At 40.7% G+C, this 19429-nt stretch overlaps 1 protein-coding gene across 3 annotated transcripts in view; it reads right to left on the reverse strand.

Annotated features, from left to right (window-relative positions):
- CELSR1 (cadherin EGF LAG seven-pass G-type receptor 1) overlaps positions 1-19429 on the reverse strand; it is a 252181-nt gene that overhangs the window by 156731 nt on the left and 76021 nt on the right. For all 3 annotated transcript variants that reach the window (XM_070755356.1, XM_070755355.1, XM_070755358.1), the window contains exon 2: positions 18416-19054. In XM_070755356.1, the coding sequence (XP_070611457.1) occupies positions 18416-19054 (639 nt within the window). The remainder of the gene's footprint in view (positions 1-18415; positions 19055-19429) is intronic.

Consider the following 19429-nt stretch of genomic DNA (forward strand, 5'->3'; position numbering starts at 1 on the left):
ACTTAATTAATTAATCAACCCTAAACCATGTATACCAGAAGGCATTATTTTTTCAGTAACCAGATAAGATGATATGGCTTGCAAATTACTCTTTTTGAAAGAATGTGTCACCTTGATGGTATGCCATTGGCACAGGAGTAAAACTCTGGAGTTGTATACAGATAAGCTAGTGAAAGCGTTTAGGATGTTAAAGATTACCCTTTGCAAATACTGAAATATGAGCTAAGTTTGAAGAAGGGACATTTATCTTGCCTCCAAGAAGATGCAGGGAAAACTGTCCCCCCTTCTCTTTCTGCACCCCTCACATAGAATAATGTAATAATGAACAGCAATGCAAGTCAAAAAAGACAGCTCAAATTTGACAATTCACATAAATCCCCTTAATTAAGGCAAATGCTAGCCTGAGAATTTTCAGTTAAATCTACATTTCAATTCAGTAAGCTCCTGCTTAGCTCAGAGTTTTTTAAACAGCCCCTGGTTTAAAGGGGCTGGTTCAGGTATCACAATAAACTATAGTTAATAATTTCTTAGTTTTGTTCTTTCCCAGTGTGGTTGTGAGGAATGGAATCTTTTGTTTACTTTTTGACTGATCCTGACATGACAGTTAATCTCCAACCTGTAATTAATCTTTATGGCTTATTTGAAAAAAGATCACTCCAAGCCATGGGCTGTGGAGTTATTTTCTTTTGAAACAGATCACAGTTAAGTTCAGCCATATTTGTGGTTAATACAGAAAGTTCATAATGAATACTAATGAATTAAAACAAAAAAAATATTTCACAATAGTCTTGTAGTCAAACTTCTCTTAACAATCAAAGGTACACAAAATTTTATTTTCCATTTTCTTTTCCATCTCATTTTCCTCATTAGGTTTTCTTTTTGTTATTTATACTAGAAAGAAATTCAAAGAAGTGAAATGGCATTAAGGTTAGGAGATTTTAGGACACATATTCATTCTCATGAAAGAATCTCTCCCATTCTGCAAAAAATTACAAATCAGTTCTCAAATTCTTTGTCTAATTATAAAAAGGTTGTTCGGGATTCTTAATCTATGGATCAACAAAATAATTACAGAATGAATCCTGGGACAGAAGAGGCTTGAGACAGGCTTAAGACAACAGCTCTTTATTGTAAAAATGTACAAGGTCCAGCAGGGAGCCAGTTTGACAGCTAGCCTTTATATAGGGAGCTGTCAAATATCTTAACCAATCAGCAGCCTCCATTTTCCCGCTTGAATGGAGAACCAGGTTGTAAATATGCAGTCTGGATACCTAACATATTGATTTTCTTATTTGTGGATTCTTGTTTCATCCTTTCATGTACCCTGTTTGCCCCCCCAAAAAGACATCCCCTGATAATAAGCCCAATCGGGCATTTGAGTGCATGGCAATAAAGCCAAGAGCTTATTTCAGGGTTCAAAAAAATATAAGACAGGGTCTTATTTTTGGGGAAACATATGTAAATTCAGGATTATTAATTCTTGCGATATAAAGTCTAAAGAAATGGATAGAGCATAAGATGAATCTGAAGAGTGAGGAAGTGGGGCTAACAGTTTAGCCAGAAGCTATAATAGAAAACCCAAACCTCACTAAACCGACTGTAACTCAATTATTTGCACACACCCTTCCATGCCTGTCAGAAGTACAAAATGAGTGTGCTCCAACCAGGAATGTAGTATGTTGATACACGTTGTTTAGCCTTTGGCAGCTTACAGTCTTGTTCATCTAATAACTGATGCAAATAAGCAAACTATTGTTTCTAGTTGTGAACAATGTGCAAATGAAAGACCTTAGTTTATTCTCAACTCAGAGTACAAATAAACTTGGTGTGCTTTTCAGAAAAGAAAGCAAATATAACTTTGCAGACTGTAGTATATTTGAAGTATATCTCTGTTCGTACACTTTTAATATAGTTTTTGAAGTTAAGAGTATCTCAATACTTTGGCATGGTTTAGTAGTCAAAACTACTGGACCCTGATTATGCAAACGCATTGCCTGTCACTTTCTCTAAATACAGTCAATATCCCAGAGTCACCCTTATAAATAAAAAATTCAGACAAGATCCCCATGTACGTTATATTGAGCTCCTAGATAAAAATTAGGAGATAAATGTGAGAAATCACTGAATAAATAATATGTTGTTTACTAAGGCAGGGATTCCCAACCAACCTCTGTGGATTACCACCAGGCTGTGCCATGCCAGAAACTAGGCCCCGCAAATATGTGAAGCCCCATCCACGGGATGCAGGCACATACAAAACCACGTCCCCTATGGTCCATGGAAAAGCCTCTCTCCACGGAACCAGTTCTTGGTGCCCAAAAGATTGGGGGGGGGGCACTGTTCTAAGGGATAAATTATTCTGATCTCTATAGAATGCCTCTAGGTCAGTGGTTCTCAACTTGGGGGTCAAATGACCATTTCACAGGGGTCGCCCAAATTTCCTATGGTGTTAGGAACTAAAGCTTCTATTCTGGCGCCTTGGAACGTATTTTTACAATCCGGCATTTACAGTGGGGGTGTCCCTCTGACGTTACTGCCAATCAGCTTAAAGCTCTGTTGGGAGAATTGGTGCTAGACTTATGGTTGGGGTCACCACAACAGGAGGAACTGTATTAAGGGGTCATGGCATTAGAAAGGTTGAGAACCACTGCTCTAGGTAAACATGTTCGGTCACTGAACAATAATAAAAAAAATAATTTCCAAGGTTAACTAAATATTTGTCTTGAAGTGAGCTGGTACAGCCGTGCTAGTTATAGTAATTTACCAGATTATCAAAACAAACAGAATTAAAAGATAAATAAAATTAGTAACAGGAGAAAGATCTACCACTGTTAAAAACACAGTAATTTACACACACACAGATACACAAACACTAGTGGTTATTCTTTCTCTTGAGCAATGCCTCATTCAAATCTCCCTTGGTTACCAGGTCTGGAAGCAGATAAATTATTCTATACTCCAATCCAAACATTTTGCTAAAATTATACTTAAAAATTATACTTAATGTAGGGGTTTTTTTCCTTCTAAAATTATTGGGAAACTACTTTGATCTACAGAGGAAACCTGGTTCTAACTCTTATTCCTTTTTGTACTTCTGTTCTGAAAGGTGGGAGGTGGGAACTCCCCATCCTTTCAAGGTCACCGTGAAAAAAAGAATATGCAGGCAAAAATAAGCAGCTATTTAAAAAAAATCTAGCATCTGGGTAGCTTAAAACAATAAAACATACCCATTGTTTATACTTTATCTAGAAAATCAGCCTCATCAAGGTACTGTTAATATCGTTTCCAACTTTCTGAATTCCTAAAATGGATTTGATATAAAACAGGAAACAAGTCAAACGACAGTTATTATGGCTGTGTCAAAATACCCATTTTGAGTTCACCACTTCATAAGCCTTCGGTTTTTAATATATTGCTACAGGCGTAACAGTGTTTCTTATAGAACAACAAATGCCCAAACGATGCAGAACTGTTTGATCGTATGAATAAATAGTCTTCTTGAAGAGCAACTAGTCACAAGAAATTCCTCAACTTGAAGACAGCTTGAGAATGACCCATATAGGGCCTTCTTTGACTGTTTCTAGAATATCCTGAAGTTTACTGTAAATAATACTAACAATTACTACTCAGCAAAAGAAACCCTCTGATACTGGCTATACCAGTGGTGGCAAACCTCTTGCCGAAACCAGAATACTCAGCCGGCGACTTAACGCCAGCCAGGATTTGCGACAGGGCCAGGGAAACGCGGTCCTCGGCCTCTGCCGCCATTTTGAATGGCCGAAATTTCATGAGATCCCGGCCATGCCTTGTCATTGGCACTTGCCGATGACGTTGCCGGGGAAGAGCCTGCCAGCCCTATAAAAGGGGCTGCGCAGGCTTGGGGCCTCCTTTTCGCCCCAGACAATGAGCAGGCGAACACCCGCCCGCCCTCCCTATCTTTCAGTGTGCTACAGGGGTCGCCCTTAGGGGGCCGAATAGGAATTTTTGGTGGTCTTGGTATTTTCTGCAACCGTTTTTTCGCCTATTCCACACTGCGGTGCGGGATGTCCAGTTAGGGGGTGCTTCGCTCCCCGATTAGTTCTAATTGGCTTACCTCTGGTCATTGGGTTGGCAGGTTAGGGGCGGAAATTGGGAGGTGTTTAGCAACTGCGTTTTCTCCGTTGGGCATCTTTGGGGATGATTGGCAGACTCTCTCCAAGGGCTCATGGTGGCTTTTAAACCAGCCTGAGCAATTGGGGAGAACCTGCCGCTGAGTCTCGCCCATTTCAATTCCCTTTCAGGGATTGGATGGCGAGACCTCCCACATGCATGGCATGGCTGGGATACAGGTGAGGGCGAGGCCCCTTCACCTGGATCAGCATGGAGCTACACCCTAAGTTTCCCCGGAAGTTTTTATTACGTCATTTCCGCCCCAGAAGTATTTCAGTTGACCTCTGTGGGTCCATGTTAGGTTGAATTAAATTAATTTTAATTTAATTAATAAAAATGACCCAGTTTTAAATCCAGCTCTGTGTCCACGTTGTTATTCCCCCTCTGCTGCAATGTGCATACATGTGTGCTCACCAGAATGCCATTTTGGGGCCATTTCCAGGCAGTTTTTGTGCTGTTTTCAGGCCATTTTTGGGCCATTTTAAAGCCATTTTTGGCTCCAGGAATGGCACAAAAATGACTGGAAAATGGCCTAGAAAACAGCCCAGAAATGGGCCGTTTTGGGGGTGTTTTTAAGCTGTTTTGGGGTCATTTTTTCAGGCTGTGTTTTGAGCAGAACCCACCTTCTGAGCATGCATGAAAGTAAAATCGCACAGGTGAATGTGCATGCGAGTGGAGTGATGAGAACCAGTGGTGAAGTTAAGTGGAACTGACCCCTGTACTGTACACATTATACTTTAAACAATTATTGTCTTACATAACAATTCTCTTCATCATATAAGAATAACACTCATGGCCTGCACTGTTTCCCTACTTCATAGAAGTATTCTTTAAGGAATGCATGAAGAAAAATGAGACTGGAGGAGGAATGGCTCTGTGGCGTTGGAAAACTTCTTTTTATTTCTTTTATTATTATTATTTTTTGACTTATCCCAAAGTAAGGCAAACAGTCCTGTACTAACACCTAGCCCCTAATAAGACAAGTTACTTTTAGAAGACTGAATAAAGTTTAACTGCAAAGAAATCTAACTTGCTGAATTGCTGTTTACCATTCACACAAGTGGGAAAGTGTAATTTGATAAAAGCAGTATTGCAGCACAGGTTACTGCTAACTTATTAACTCCAAGTTTAACTATTTAATAGGGGCATTATTCATTTTCTTTAGAGCTTGTCCTTTTTTTCTTTTTTGTGTAAACATTAGATGTAAGGGTTTGTGGGGGGTTTTGCCACTGAGAAACAGGTGAGTATAAGGGTGCAAGCCAGCCATTATGTCACAATACCTTTCCCATTCAAATTGCTGCTGAATTACTGCTGATAACCAAAATAGATGAACATGCTGTATGTATGGGATTGCTACTATAATACTGTTATATTCCTCTTGTTCTGGTTTTAATGAATGCAATATTTGATAATAAAATGGTCTACAGTAGTTCATTTAAAAGGCAATTTGAAAACACTGAAATGAACTTATACAACTGGGCTTCAAAGTTTTACAGGGATCCTTTCGTTTGGGGGTCCCCAAACCTGGCAACTTTAAGACATGGACTTCAACTCCCAGAATACAACTGGGCTTCAAAGTTTTACAGGGATCCTTTTGTTTGGGGGTCCCCAAACTTGGCAACTTTAAGACATGGACTTCAACTCCCAGAATACAACTGGGCTTCAAAGTTTTACAGGGATCCTTTCGTTTGGGGTCCCCAAACTTGGCAACTTTAAGACATGGACTTCAACTCCCAGAATACAACTGGCCTTCAAAGTTTTACAGGGATCCTTTCATTTGGGGGGGCCCAAACTTGGCAACTTTAAGACATGGACTTCAACTCCCAGAATACAACTGGGCTTCAAAGTTTGACAGGGATCCTTTCATTTGGGGTTCCCCAAACTTAACTCCCAGAATACAACTAGGCTTCAAAGTTTTACAGGGATCCCTTTGTTTGGGGGGTCCCCAAACTTGGCAACTTTAAGACGTGGACTTCAACTCCCAGAATACAACTGGGCTTCAAAGTTTTACAGGGATCCTTTCATTTGGGGGCCCCCAAACTTAGCAACTTTAAGACATGGACTTCAACTCCCAGAATACAACTGGGCTTCAAAGTTTTACAGGGATCCTTTTGTTTGGGGGGTCCCCAAACTTGGCAACTTTAAGACATGGACATCAACTCCCAGAATACAACTGGGCTTCAAAGTTTTACAGTGATCCTTTCGTTTGGGGGGTCCCCAAACTTGGCAACTTTAAGACATGGACTTCAACTCCCAGAATACAACTGGACTTCAAAGTTTTACAGGGATCCTTTCGTTTGGGGGGTCCCCAAACATGGCAACTTTAAGACACGGACTTCAACTCCCAGAATACAACTGGGCTTCAAAGTTTTACAGTGATACTTTCGTTTGAGGGGTCCCCAAACGTGGCAACTTTAAGACATGGACTTCAACTCATAGCTGGCTGGAAAGTTCTGCAAATTGAAGTCCACACGTCTTAAAGTTCCCAAGTTTGAACACCTCTGCTTTAGTTAATAAGATTACTGTAGGAGGAACCATTTGCATCCTTAAAATATAATCTTTGGTTCATCTTTATTTCCATAGTCATGATTTTCCTATGTAAATTCACAATGTGTTATAGAAAGCCAATTTTTTTCCTATCCAGAAACATAATCATAAACGCATGATTATGTTCTCAACAGCATTGGCTTTTTCCTGCCGACGATGGCAGCACGTTACCAAGCCGAAGCACTAAAATCCATCTGTGGATGAAGATCGGAAAATATGGTGATTATATTGGCATGAGGTGTATCACTTTCCCACACAAAGCTCCCTTAATTCCAGCACTTTAAAAGGCTTTTGTAACATCAGAAATCCTGTCAAACCACCTGAAAACTAATTTAAAAAAACAAAAAAAGAGAGCAACAAGAATACTGAAACTCTGGCCTAGATTGTCAAGAGACAGTCCAAGACTTTGATCTCTGAAAGTATTTCTGCAGGCAAAAAAAGAAGAAGAAAAAAGAAAGACAGACAGATGAGGTGGGAGAGTGCAAAAGATATTGGAATAAGGGCAAGGCACTGGGGCTCTTAGGAATAGGTCAACTGATGGTGCCCTCCGAAGACTGTAGTAAACAAATATAATCAGTAAGACAGCTCAGAATTCAGCAGCTGATATTAAAGGGAAAATATGTGTGATTTTAACACCAGTATTTCATAATCTCTCTCTCTCTCTGTGTTTACACATGTTTGTACATACAGACACATAGCTACACATTCTCACTTAATATCTTGGCTGAATAAGTAAAGTCTCCGGAGAGGGGTGGCATACAAATCCAATCAATCAATCAATAAAATGAGGAAATCATTAACAGCTCTTTGACACGAATCCCCCCAAATAAAATATTTTTCATTAATCTGATAGTGGGGGAAACAAGGTTTTCTATAAAATTATCATATATAAAAACTAAATATTAAGTTTGCAGTTACTGTAACACTTTGGCTTCCAGATAAAAATGTTTAATTTTACTCATTAAAAATAGGTTTACTCCTTTATTTAAAACCTCTTTTTCAGAGGTTAAGGCAGGGGTGAAATGCTAGTGGCTTGATCCAGTTCGGGCATCCACGTAGCGGTGGCTGCTGGCGGTTGGGAAAACTGGTAGTGGCAGCAGTGGCAGCAAAGCTCCGCCCACCTGCCTGGACGCTACCGTTTTCTTTTTTTAACCATCTACACATGAGTAAAGCCTTCTGTGCATGCGCAGAAGGTGAGAGAGCTTGTGTGATGGCGGTATAAATTAATTAAATAATTAAATAAATTAAATATGTTACATTGTATCATTATTGCTGTGAGCTGCCCCGAGTCTGCGGAGAGGGGCGGCATACAAATCTGATAAATAAATAAATAAATAAATATGTGCGAAGCAAGCAAATCGTGCACATCTGAACAGATAGGGAAGGTATGTAGATTTCACGGTTACGGTAGTACTTGTTCTTTTCTACAATATTTTATTTTATTTTTATTTATTTATTTATTAGATTTGTATGCCGCCCCTCTCCGAAGACTCGGGGCGGCTAACAACAATAAAAAAGACAATGTAGACAAATCTAATATTAAAAATAATCTAAAAAACCCCCAATTTAAAAAACCAATCATACAAACAAGCATACCATGTATAATTCTAAGTTCTATTCTCACAATAATTCTAAGATTATAGGGGTGGTTCCTCCCGGTCGGGACCAGATCGCCCGAACCGTTAATGACCCTCTGGTGACGTGATGATGGTATCACGGATCTGGTTCGGTTGGGGCTGGTCCGTTGGTGCCGCCATCTTTTTTTTTTTTTAATTTTTGATGAATTTTTCCATGTTTGGATGGCTTCTCCTCTTCCATGGCTTGAAAAAGAGCCCTCCCACCTGCCCCAGGTTAATTTTGACCTTTATTTCTCTGCCCAACGCACAGCTGATCAGCTCCTCAGCTGTGTTTCAGGCTGAATCCTGCTGTTGAATATGCGCGGAAGGAAAATTGCATGAAGGGATGAGCAAAATGTTGTGATATGAACTGGTGGCAAAGGTAAGTGGGACCCACTCCTAAATCATAGACAGCATCTGCGTAAAGTTCAGCCACTGAGTGAAAAGAGATAGGAATCTAGTTGTGTTCTACAGTGTTTTACACTGTGTTCTACAGTTGTGTTCAACAGCCATCTTCCCTAATCTGCTTTCTTCAATAAGATGGCTTCAGCTCCTATTGTCTGCCAGCCAACATGGCTATGAGATCATGGGAGTTGATTGAATCTATATGGAAAGCACCTCTTCAGGCAAGACATGTATATATTGTATGTCACGTGTTATTTTTATGCAATCATTATTTTCTTCCTTCCAAATGTTGACAGGTCTTTCCACAATGAAAACAACTGCTAAGTGCTAAAGCCCACTGCAACAATATCGCCAAAAAAGCTTCTAGAGTTGTTAACCTGATCCTACGCAGCTTCTGCTCAGGCAACCTCACACTACTCACAAGAGCCTACAAAACTTTTGCCAGACTCATCCTAGACTACTACTCATCTGTCTGGAACCCATACCACATCTCAGACATCAACACCCTTGAAAATGTCCAAAGATATTTCACCAGAAGAGCCCTTCACTCCTCCACTCAAAACAGAATATCCTACGAAAATAGACTAACAATCCTGGGCCTAGAAAGCCTAGAACTACGGCGCCTAAAACAAGTTTGAGTATTGCCCACAAGATCATATGCTGCAACGTCCTACCGGTCAATGACTACTTCAGCTTCAACCGCAATAACACAAGAGCACACAACAGATTCAAACTTAATACGAACCACTCCAAACTTGACTGTAAAAAATATGATTTCAGCAACAGAGTTATCGAAGCGTGGAACTCATTACCGGACTCAATTGTGTCAACCCCTAACCCCCAACATTTTTCCCTTGGACTCTCCACGATTGACCTCTCCAGGTTCCTAAGAGGCCAGTAAGGGGCGTACATAAGTGCACTGATGTGTCTTTCGTCCCCTGTCCAATTGTCTTTCCTCTCTTTCACCTATCATATATATTCTCTTCTTTCATATATCCTCTCCTCTAAGTTCACTTTTACCCTTATATATATTACCACATGTCTATTTTCTTCCTATGTATTTGTGTATCGGACATATGAATAAATAAAAAATAAAAATAAAACAATACTAAAAATGCTATGCTTGCAATGAGTATACAAATTCCACCATGTTTAGATTTCGGTTTGCTCAACCCATTTGCTATTCTCACCAAAGAATACGGTGTAAAATACAGGTAGTCCTTTGACTTGCAACAGTTCGTTTAGTGACTGTTTGAAGTTACAATGGCACTGGAAAACGTGACTTATGACCATTTTTCACACCATGACCGTTGCAGCATCCACATGGTCATCCAATCAACATTCAGACTCCTGGCAACTGATTCATATTTATGACGGTTGCAGTGTCCCGGCACCATGTGATCCCCTTTTGCAAGCGATGTCAGGAAGGGGCAGATTCACTTAACAGCCATGTTATTACATTAACAAATGCTATGATTCACTTAACAGTTGTGGTGAGAAAGATTGCAAACTGGTAGTAAAGGGTTTTAGAACCCACTACTGAGCCAAGGGTCATGATTTTACATTTTTCATGCATATACTCCAAGTCCTCGGAGACGGGCAGAATATAAATCCAATTAAATAAATAAATACATAAATAAATAAATACATACATACATACTACAGCAAAGCATATACAGTATTTACATGGAACACTGAAACTGAAGAAATTTAGGCCTTGTTTTCTACTTAAAAGAGACAGGAAAAAAATTCTTCTGGAAATTTCCCTTTGTTTTCCCTTAGCACATAAATAGATGGTGCCTGAAGGCCTGAAAAAATGTTGTTCCAGATCTGATTTAAACCCACAAATATTATGTGTCCTTATCACTCACCTCCTTGTATCATAGGAAGTGCAGTTGCTCCAGATAATTATAATTAGGGGGTATTTCCATTTCAGAAATAGCCTTGTAAAAGCTCTGTGTACCTTACTCCTTGAAACAGAAGAATCTTGAAGACTGAGAAACTTTCATCATGTATAAATTACATCCCAACAATGAAAAGCTTCAGGACATTAGTGAAAATGGAAACAAGTGAGAAAATAAGTCTTTTTAATTGGGACATAATGGTGTTCTAGAGAAACTCAAAATGTTCAGAGATAAAAGTATATATCCTTTATAATCAGCATATCGTAGGAAAGAGCTGGAAATTTTTATGATATTTTAAAAATATTTTCACTTTTGGATTATTTGTCAAGTACTCTTCTTAAAAGAATAAAGTCAAATTTTAGACCTCTTCCCCCCCCCTTTCATATTTTTGGTATACAGTGATCCCCCGGTTATTGCGTCCCCGACCATTGCGAACAGGGTAATTTGCGATTTTTGAACCCGGAAGTCAAAACACCATCTGCGCATGCGTGCCCTTTTTTCTATGGGCACGCATGCGTAGATGGCGCCCGGCAGATCAGCTGCTGGGCGGCTTCCCTGGGTCTTCCCCCTCTTGCTGGCGGGAGGGCGAAGCCCCCCCCAGCACCCGCTCGCCCGCCCTTTGCCCTTCGCCCGGGAAGTTCGCCAGGAGTCAGCGGAGAACAGCGCGCCTGTTTTAAAACGATCGGACCCGGCCGGCTCCGATCGTTTTAAAACAGGCGCGCCGTTCTCCGCTGACTCCTAAAGCGGGGAAGTTCGCCAGGAGTCAGCGGAGAACGGCGCAACTGTTTTAAAACGATCGGAGCTTTCCAATGAGTCCCGAAGACAAACGTCAAACTTCCGCGTTTGTCTTCGGGACTCATTGGAAAGCCGTGCGGGTGTTTTAAAACGTCCCCGCCGACATGGGGGGCTCGCTAGCACCCCCCCGAACCCCCAACCCGGGTTTGGGGGGGTGCTAGCAAGCCCCCCATGTCGGCGGCGACGTTTTAAAACACCCGCGCGGCTTTCCAATGAGTCCCGAAGACAAACGCGGAAGTTTGACGTTTGTCTTCGGGACTCATTGGAAAGCTCCGATCGTTTTAAAGCAGGCGCGCCGTTCTCCGCTGACTCCTAAAGCGGGGAAGTTTGCCAGGAGTCAGCGGAGAACGGCGCAACTGTTTTAAAATGATCGGAGCTTTCCAATGAGTCCCGAAGACAAACGTCAAACTTCCGCGTTTGTCTTCGGGACTCATTGGAAAGCCGCGCGGGTGTTTTAAAATGTTGCCACCGACATGGGGGGCTTGCTAGCACCCCCCCAAACCCGGGTTGGGGGTTCGGGGGGGGTGCTAGCGAGCCCCCCATGTCGGCGGCGACGTTTTAAAACAGCCGCGCCGCCCCCAATCTTCGGCTCCTCGCTAGCGCTGCGGAAGTTAAAAACACCATCTGCACATGCGCAGATGGTGTTTTTACTTCCGCAGCGCTACTTTACGAAAACCCGCTCGTTGCGGGGGGTCCTGGAACGGAACCCTCGCAACGAGCGGGGGATCACTGTATTACCATTTCAGTGTGGATAACTACGTTTGGCAAAATCTTAAGATTATGCTGATGTTCACAGACAGTTAGTCCTTGATTTATGACCAAAACTGAAGCTCAAAATTTCTGTTGCAAAGTGAGAAATTTGTTAAGTGAATTAATCTGGCTTCCCCATTTTATACTTGCGAGAAGTTCGCAAAAGGGGATCACATGACCCCGGGACACTGCAACTGTCATTAATATGAATTTGTTGCCAAGCTGCCAAATTCTGATCACATGATCAGGAGGGTGTAGCAACAGTTAAGTGTGGAAAACAGTCATAAGTCATTTTTTTCCTGTGCCATTACAACTTTATTTATTTTATTATTATTTATTAATTGGATTTGTATGCTGCCCCTCTCCGAGGACTTGGGCGGCTCACAACGTATCAAAATAACATAGCAAATACATCTAAAAATCCAATTAATAAGATTAAAAACTCCAATATAGTTTAAAAGCATTCATCACCATTCATTCAACAAAACATACTAAAACACTCGTTGGTCAGGGTGCTAGGATCTAATGGCCCTAGCGGCATAAATAGGTCTTTAAACTTTTACGGAAGGCAAGGAGGGTGGGGGCAGTGTGAATCTCCAGGGGGAGCTGATTGCCTTTGAACAGCTACTAAATAAAATGTTTATTTATTTTATTTATTATTTATTTATTGGATTTGTATGCCGCCCCTCTCTGCAAACTCAGGGCGGCTAACAACAATGATTAAAAAATGTTGTAAGTCGAGGACTGCATACACTGGCATTTTATTTATGCACATGGGTGATCTATTATATTCTTCATGTGTAACTCTAATAAATTGTAGAATTTCTAAGAATTAATTCCCACAATGTCATGGCAACAGGAGTAAATGGAAAAGATCAGCAGGTACAGTAAATCTATTTCTATTTCTGTCTCAAAACCCAGAATCAACGCCACCACATTTTTGGAAAGGGAATTATTATTCCTTATGATCAACCCTTTCTTTTGCCCAAAATTCTTTCAGTCTATATGCTGCTGCTGCTGCAAAATTGACTGTCATTGTCACTGTAAATTTCATCATATTCTGCCCAAAACCAGCTGTGTAGAAGCCACTATTTAAAACTCCAAATCTTAAAGGATTGCAGCTCAAAATCAATGTACCGGTTCATACAAAAACGAGAGCTATGTTACCTGCTTATTAAGGCATAATGTTTCTGAAACAAATGGCAGCACTCTTATTCAGCGATGGAATTCTGTTTTTCAGACTCTCAATCCTGATGTAAGTATTGAATCACAGTGAACTATTTCTGGAACGATGCCCATCAGATTGGTCTGTTTCCAAAGATTATGCTTCCTTGGTGAATCACTCACCCCACATCCACATGTAAGTTTGCATGGTTCATAGCCAGAATTTTCTATCTGCAGGGATCATCTGAAAAGCAATCTCTAAGGCCACAGCCATTTCATTACACAACGTGCCCTATTAATATTTTGGCAATAACCTTCAATTATCATGTTATCTTCTCCAGCTTTAAAAAATCCATATTTAAAAATAAGCTCTCAATCTCTCCGTGAAGATAAAGCAACTACGAAATCAGATGTTGGCAAGTATAGAAATCCCAAAGATAAACAACAAGACCAATGAAAGAATAAAATGATAATTATGGACTGGCAGAGCTACATATTTACAGCTCCCTCAACTGATAGCATTTAAGGGAAGGTGATGTGCTGTTTCCTCGACTATTGTAAGTAGCATGCCTAAATCAGCTTTATCCAAAGAAATCATGTAAGTTGGGGGTGAGAATGTGCCTGCCCCTGCAACCTTAATACCAACTGTTCTGTCGGGCTCTCTGGTAGACTCCTCCGAAAAATTCACAGGTACAAATTTCAGACACACACGTTTGAAAATTCAAAACAATGTTCTTTATAATGAAAATTCACTTAAATCAAGCCCTCTTTTGTATAGCAAAGAGCACTCGTCTCCAACCAAACTGGTAATTTGTACAAGTCCCTTATCAGTTCTATGATACTTAGCTTGCAGCTGTGAGGCAATTCACAGTCCTTTTTCTTTCACAAAGTGAAACACACTTTGCTCTGGTTTAGTTTCAAAGCGGGGAAAAATCAGCACACAAAAAGTCAAAGTCAGTAAAGCAGTCATGAAACACAACGATCAGATAATCCTCCACAATGGCCAAACCCACAGGCTGCTCTTTATAGCAGCCTCACTAATTACCACAGCCCCACCCAACCACAGGTGGCCTCATTTTCTTTGATAATAATCTCTCAGTTGTTGTTGCCTATTCATCGCTCTCCTCATGCGTGGCTGTATCATTAACTCTTGTTCTGAATCCAAGGAGGAGCTAGATAATTGATCTCCTTCTGAGCTGTCTGCCACACTCTCCTCCTCCCTGTCACTCATGTCTTCTTGGTCAGAGGAGCCTTCATCATCAGATTCCACCGGGGGCAAAACAGGCCTGCAGCATGTGGATGTCTCCCCCACATCCACAGTCCTTGGGGCAGGAGCTGGGCCGGAGCTAACCACGACACCAACAAGGGATAAGACTCAATAGCAATAAATGTCAACCTATTTTTGGTTTAGAGAAAGCATTGAGTAGGAAAGTACAGGTACACCTCAATTTGCAACGACAATAGGGCTTGGAGTCCTGGGTTGTTGAATGAGATATCAACTTGATCACTTCACTCAATGACTGCAATCTTGGCTTTCTAAGTTGCAGTTGTTAAATGACTGCATGGATTGTTAGGCAGATGGCGTGAAAGACCTGCCTGCCAAAGGAGGGCAGGTAGCTCCCCTTTGCGTTCAGAACTAAACTTCTATGCTGGAGAGATGAAGTGGGGATCCCAAAGACCTTATCTTTGTTTCTGCAACCCAACAAAGGTTTTCCACTCCCACCCCTACCTCCTGCATGAAGGAGAATGGAAATCCTTCGGCAGGCGGCAATACTTGCAGCCTTTCCTGCTAGCTTTCCCAGTGACTTTCTGGGGAAGCTGGAAGAGAAGCTTGCAAAATGGCAATCATATAGCAATAGCACTTAAGACTTACCAGGTTTCCCCGAAAATAGGACCCTGTTTTATATACAGTGTTCCCTCGATTTTCGCGGGTTCGAACTTCGCGAAAAGTCTATACCACGGTTTTTCAAAAATATTAATTAAAAAATACTTTGTGGTTTTCCCCCCTATACCACGGTTTTTCCCACCCGATGACATCATATGTCATCGCCAAACTTTCGTCCACCTTTAATAATTTTCTTTAAAAATAAACTTTTATATATAAACATGGTGAGAAATAATCTAAATGGTTGCTAAGGGAATGGGAAATTGTAATTTAGGGGTTTAAAGTGTTAAGGGAAAGCTTGTGATATTGTTCATAGCCAAAAATAGTGTATTTACTTCCGCATCTCTACTTCGCGGAAATTCGACTTTTGCGGGTGGTCTCGGAACGCATCCCCCACGAAAATCGAGGGAACACTGTATTTCTGAACCCTGAAATAAGCACTTGGCCCTATTGCCACGTACTCAAAAGCCCGATTGGACTTATTATCAGGGGATGTCATATTTTGGAGGAAACAGGGTATAGAGCCGGAGTGATGCAGTAGGTAGAGTGCTGTATTGCAGGCCACTGAAGCTGATCTGTAGGTCAGCGGTTCAAATCTCATCACCGGCTCAAGACTGACTCAGCCTTCCATCCTTCTGAGGTGGGTAAAATGAGGGCCCAGATTCTAAACGTTTTACAGAGTCAGCATATTGCCCCCAACAATTTGGGTTCTAATTTTACTGAACTTGGAAAGATGGAAGGCTGAGTCAATCTTGAGCTCCAAATGCTAAACTGCTGGCAATTGGCAGGCAGTTCAGAAGTATTAACCTGCAATATTGCATACTAACTACTATATTACCATGGCTTTTGATAGCGATCACAAAGTGCTTCACAACTGTTGTGATTAGCTCTGGCCCAGCTCCTGCCCCAAGGACTGTGGATGTGGGGGAGACATCCACATGCTGCAGGCCTGTTTTGTCCCCCCGGTGGAATCTGCTGATGAAGGCTCCTCTGACCAAGAAGACATGAGTGACAGGGAGGAGGAGAGTGTGGCAGACAGCTCAGCAGGAGATCAATTATCTAGCTCCTCCTTGGATTCAGAACAAGAGTTAATGATACAGCCACGCATGAGGAGAGCGATGCATAGGCAACAACAACTGAGAGATTATTATCAAAGAAAATGAGGCCACCTGTGGTTGGGTGGGGCTGTGGTAATTAGTGAGGCTGCTATAAAGAGCAGCCTGTGGGTTTGGCCATTGTGGAGGATTATCTGATCGTTGTGTTTTGTGACTGCCTTGCTAACTTTGACCTTTTGTGCTGATTTTTCCCCGCTTTGAAACTAAACCAGAGCAAAGTGTGTTTCACTTTGTGAAAGAAAAAGGACTGTGAATTGCCTCACAGCTGCAAGCTAAGTATCACAGAACTGATAAAGGACTTGTACAACTTACCAATTTGTTTGGAGACAAGTGCTCTTTGCTATACAAAAAGAGTGCTCTGTTTATTTGCATTTTCGGTATAAAGAACATTGTTTTAAATTTTCAAACGTGTGTGTGTCTGAAATTGTATCTGTGCATTTTTGGGAGGATTCTACCAGAGAGCTCGATAGAACAACAACCAATCTTAAGTATGAAGAAGCTGCCAAGCACCCAGATCATGATCATGTGATTGTGAGGGTGGTATAATGTTTTATGATGGCCAGAAGTGCTTTACAGACCATGGCTTTGAACCATCATTAAATGACCATTTGTAAGTTGAGAATTATCCGTAATGCTCAATCTCTCACCTTCAACGCATTCCACTAATTATGATTCAGAATAAAGAATATTAATTTGAACTTTACCTCAGGAAGTTTTGAGATATGAAATACAAATTGGATTTAGATTAAATCAATTTATCTTACACTCTGTGCTGGAGTTTAAATTTAAAATCTTGCTATTTGTATTTAAAATACAATCAGGTAGATGTTTTACCTATACATAAAGCTCTTCTTAGAAATTATTCCCAGGATTACAGCTTATCTGTAGCATAAATAATTTTGCCTTGGGAACTGTGCTACACTGGATTCCCCACCATATATTTTATGTACAATGGGATACCCCATTGAGGCCTATGGTGTGGATGGCCAGCTGAGACTGTTGAAGGTCCAGAGCTTCTGTGCCAACTCAAGAAGCTCAAACTGCCCAAGGAGCTGCTGATAAAGTTCTACAGAAGAATTATTGAGTCATCTGTACCTCTCTAACTTTTTGGTTTGGTTCTGCAACCCAACAAGACTGATACAGACTTCAGAGGATAATCAGGACTGCGGAAAAAACAATTAATACCAACCTGCCTTCCATTGAGGACCTGTATACTGCAGTTTCAACTCCTACTCTCAAAACGACGCTATAAAACACAAGAACAACTAGACACAAGAACAGTTTTTCTCCAAATGCCATCACTCTGCTAAACAAATAATTCCCTCAATACTTTAAAACTATTTACTAAGTCTGCACTATTATTAATCTTCTCATCATTTGCATCACTCATCTCCTCCCACTAAAGTATGACTGTGCCTTTGTTGCTTGTATCCTTGGAATTTACTGTATATTGACTGATTCCTAATATGATTGGATTCCTTATTTTTATCTGGACTATCATTAAGTGTTGTACCTTATGATTCTTGACAAATATATATTTTCTTTTATGTACGTATCCACAAAGACAAATTCCTTGTGTGTCCAATCATACTTGACCAATAAAATTCTATTCTATTCTGTTCTGTTCTATTCTTGTATTTATAAATAAAGCTCAAATTTATGTAATGGTTACACAGCCATTGGACAATTATGATTAATCGAGAAAGCAAAAGAACGTCATTTTCTAAATTCATTACCGGACTCAATTGTGTCAACCCCTAACCCCCAACATTTCTCCCTTAGACTCTCCACGATTGACCTCTCCAGGTTCCTAAGAGGCCAGTAAGGGGCGTACACAAGTGCACTGGTGTGCCTTTCGTCCCCTGTCCAATTGTCTTTCCTTTCTCTCACTTATCATATATATTTTCTTCCTTTCAGATGTCCTCTCCTCTAAGTTCACTTTTTACCCTCATATATATTACTACATGTCTATTTTTCTTCCTATGTATTTGTGCATTGGACAAATGAATAAAATAAAATAAAATAAAATAAAATATAAAATAAATAAATCATGCTCAATATTTAAGGCACCAAGAAATAACTTACCAGTGTAGTCTTCATAACATTCACAGGTATAGCCTCCCTCTCGACTTCGACAAAGGCCATTGTTTCCGCAGGGGTTAGAATAGCAGAGGTCAATTTCCGTTTCACAATAATCACCAGTAAACCCAGGAGGACAACGACATCTCAGACCGTTGATGGGGTGTATGGGTCGGAAAAGTACCGTATTTGAAGTAATAAATGGCGCAGAGCTGTCAAATTTCAGTACAGAGACACATTTCATGTAGTTTTCACAAGGTTCCCGCAGGCAAATGTTATCATCAAAAGGCAATACTCGTTGAGTCGATATCAGCGTGAGCAGTGTCCGGTTGAGGTATATCTGCTCCTGAAGGTCTTCAGAAGGGAAGAATTTGTTTCGAATGCCACCAGGAAGTAGGGCAGAAAATGTCACATTCAGAATATTGGTGGTAACATCTGTGTCGTTTTGAATGTTGAAGACAAAAATGCCCTCTTTGGTGGTTGACAGCACGGTAGCTACGCCTTCCACAAAGAGAGCCAGCAGAGGGGAAAGAAACCTCTCTTGGGACATGTTTTCCAGTCGTACTGTGATACTGTTTGTAAGCATGTCATCAGTGATGATTGTAACCCTTAAGGTGCAATATGCTGTAACACTGTGAATACCATCTGTAGGGTGAAAGAGAGAAGAATTAAAGATGATCCCAAAAACCAACTTCATGCATTTTCTCCTAAACATCCTATAATACAGTGATGGTGAACCTTTTTTAACTTGGGTGCTGAAAGCACGCGCCTATGCACTATCGTGCCCACACCGATAATTCTTTTTTGGGGGGTATACGTTTTCTATTTTCCTGCACCTTAAAACACACATAAATGGAAACACGTATACCATCATAATCAATCATATCTGAAAATACACACATCAGTATCTAATGGCGTACAGTGGTACTTACGAACTTAATTCATTACGTGACCAGGTTCTTAAGTAGAAAAGTTTGTAAGAAGAAGCAATTTTTCCCATAGGAATCAATGTAGAAGCAA

Source organism: Erythrolamprus reginae, chromosome 6, assembly GCF_031021105.1.
Source record: "Erythrolamprus reginae isolate rEryReg1 chromosome 6, rEryReg1.hap1, whole genome shotgun sequence".
Lineage (NCBI taxonomy): Eukaryota > Metazoa > Chordata > Lepidosauria > Squamata > Dipsadidae > Erythrolamprus > Erythrolamprus reginae.